The 2,112-nt window shown below is 34.1% G+C and overlaps 1 protein-coding gene across 1 annotated transcript; it reads left to right on the plus strand.

Annotated features, from left to right (window-relative positions):
- The first annotated feature begins 1,066 nt into the window (after positions 1-1,066).
- Positions 1,067-1,751, plus strand: LOC131152855 (cysteine proteinase inhibitor 1-like). Its single transcript, XM_058104788.1, has one exon. The coding sequence runs from the start codon at positions 1,193-1,195 to the stop codon at positions 1,571-1,573; it is 381 nt and encodes a 126-aa protein (XP_057960771.1). The 5' UTR covers positions 1,067-1,192; the 3' UTR covers positions 1,574-1,751.
- The last annotated feature ends 361 nt before the right edge of the window (positions 1,752-2,112 follow it).

A 2,112-nucleotide genomic window follows, 5' to 3' on the forward strand; every position in this document is an offset into this window, starting at 1 on the left:
AAATTGATTACTTTACCATTTTCCATTTTCCCTTAATATGCATGGAATGCCATTATGATGGTTAGAAGTTCATTCTCAATCATATAATTTTTACATTTTGAAGAGACAATTACCATTTTTACTAGAAAATGGACTATTAATGGTCTTTTTCTAAACATTTTATGTTTTACTTTTTCAAGATTGAAGATGAATAGTCATTGTTATCTGGGACAATTGTCCAAAAATAAAATATCTAAAACAATTCATAAAATTTAAGTATATATGACTAAGAACTTCAACTCTATGAGAAACATATACTACTAATTACAACATTACTTTTGTAAAGTTTTAAAAATTATGAAATAGTTTTAAACAATTTGAGGGATGGTTATTAAGAAGATATTTCCTAAAAAAATATAATTACATAAGATTCAATCAAAATGTACTATCCCATCAAAGATAAAATTAAATATAAATAAATATTTACATAATAAAATTTGAGAACCCATTAATTCGTATCTATTCAATGTCATGAATTATAAAATGTTGGATACTATTCTCCGACACGGGTTTGTGACTAGCATCATTTCATGCAACAAGATAAGAGTGAAGGAAGTAGTGAACCTCATTTACTTTAACCAATCTTCTTTTATCATGTGAGTTTGTGATGTCATAGATCGGTGACGCTTAGCATTTGTTGGATACTACTATTATTTTTTGTATAATGAAAAATATTGTGAAGACGTCTTTATGTGCATTGTCAATTTTTTACTCTAGTTGCCGATTTTTAGCTCATATTTTTTAAAAAAATTAAAAATTAAAAATTTTCAATTGTTTTGACAATTCCTATTTAAAATTAACTTTTTAACTTAAAATGATTCATTTTGCAAATAATTTTTGATTAAAATTAAACTATAATAACAGTTTAAATTCAAAATGTAATAAAATAAAAACACCCATAGAATTTTAAATTTTTTTAAAAATTCATTAATAAATTAATATAATTTCATTAAGAAGAGGGTGAGGTCACTCGTGGGCCAATCCTCCTCTTGATATTTCCCACGCAATATCTTTTTGAGTTGGTGCACCGCACGTGACTCTGCATCTATAAATAGGACCGGAACCCCCCACGTTCCACTTAGCCAGAAAATTCGAGACAACCTTCAATTCCTGAGAAAATTAAAGAGAGAAAAAATTTACGGTTACGGTCGCGATGAAACCCCAATGTGTTGTTCTCCTTTTGATTCTCCAAGCCCTCGTCCCCTTCCTTCTCTCCGGCGGAGCCTCGGCTATTCCCGGCGGGTGGAGTCCGATCGTTAACGTCAATGACGAGCACGTGAAGGAGATCGCAAACTTCGCGGTCACGGAGCACAACCAGGAGGCCAAAGACGGCCTCAAGTTCGACAAGGTGGTTAAAGGCGAGACGCAGGTCGTTGCCGGCACGAACTACTGGCTCGTGATCACTGCCACGAACGGCTCCGCTTCCGACAACTACGCAGCCTGCGTGTGGGAGCAGCCGTGGCTGAAATCGAAGAAGCTCAGCCTCTGGAAAAGGATTGGCGCGCAGGCCGCGGAGAATTCGTGCCGAGCCTAGTTAGATCCTAATGTCTGTTCCGTCTACCGAAAATAAGTGAGATGCGCTGCGTTTGGCTGTTTGTCATGCCTAATTTGTTTGTGCTTTAATTTTGCCTAATATTTCTGTAAGGGAGAGAAATTAATTCATTTTCCCTGGGGATGATGATAAAATGGCTGCATTAGTTCAGTTTTTGAAACCGTTTAGAATTTTGTTGAGCGGATTATGGACTCTGGTGGCAGGATGTTTGGTTGGTGAGAAACTAGAGAGTACGAGAACAAAATTAAAATTGTATATTTTTTTCTTTAAATCCAAAAGTATCAAAATACAGACGCCTCTGCAACTCAACAAAGAAACTCAATGCTCAAAAGAAATATCAAAGTGTGTGTGTGTGTTTTTTTTTCTCTAAAAAATCAGAAGTAAAAATATCAAAATACAGACTGCTAACTTTGTTAATAAGAAGTTGTCACATTTGTCAAGCAAGTGTGAAATTATGTAACAATATGTTTTAAAAAAATTGTTTAATTCTAAATTGATAGTCTCTAATGTGTGCATCCTCA

This window comes from Malania oleifera, chromosome 4 (assembly GCF_029873635.1).
Source record: "Malania oleifera isolate guangnan ecotype guangnan chromosome 4, ASM2987363v1, whole genome shotgun sequence".
In the NCBI taxonomy this organism is placed as follows: Eukaryota; Viridiplantae; Streptophyta; class Magnoliopsida; order Santalales; family Ximeniaceae; genus Malania; species Malania oleifera.

Coding starts and splice junctions, on each gene's coding strand:
- LOC131152855 (XM_058104788.1), top strand. CDS start 1,193: ATGAAACCCCAATGTGTTGTTCTCCTTTTGATTCTCCAAGCCCTCGTC.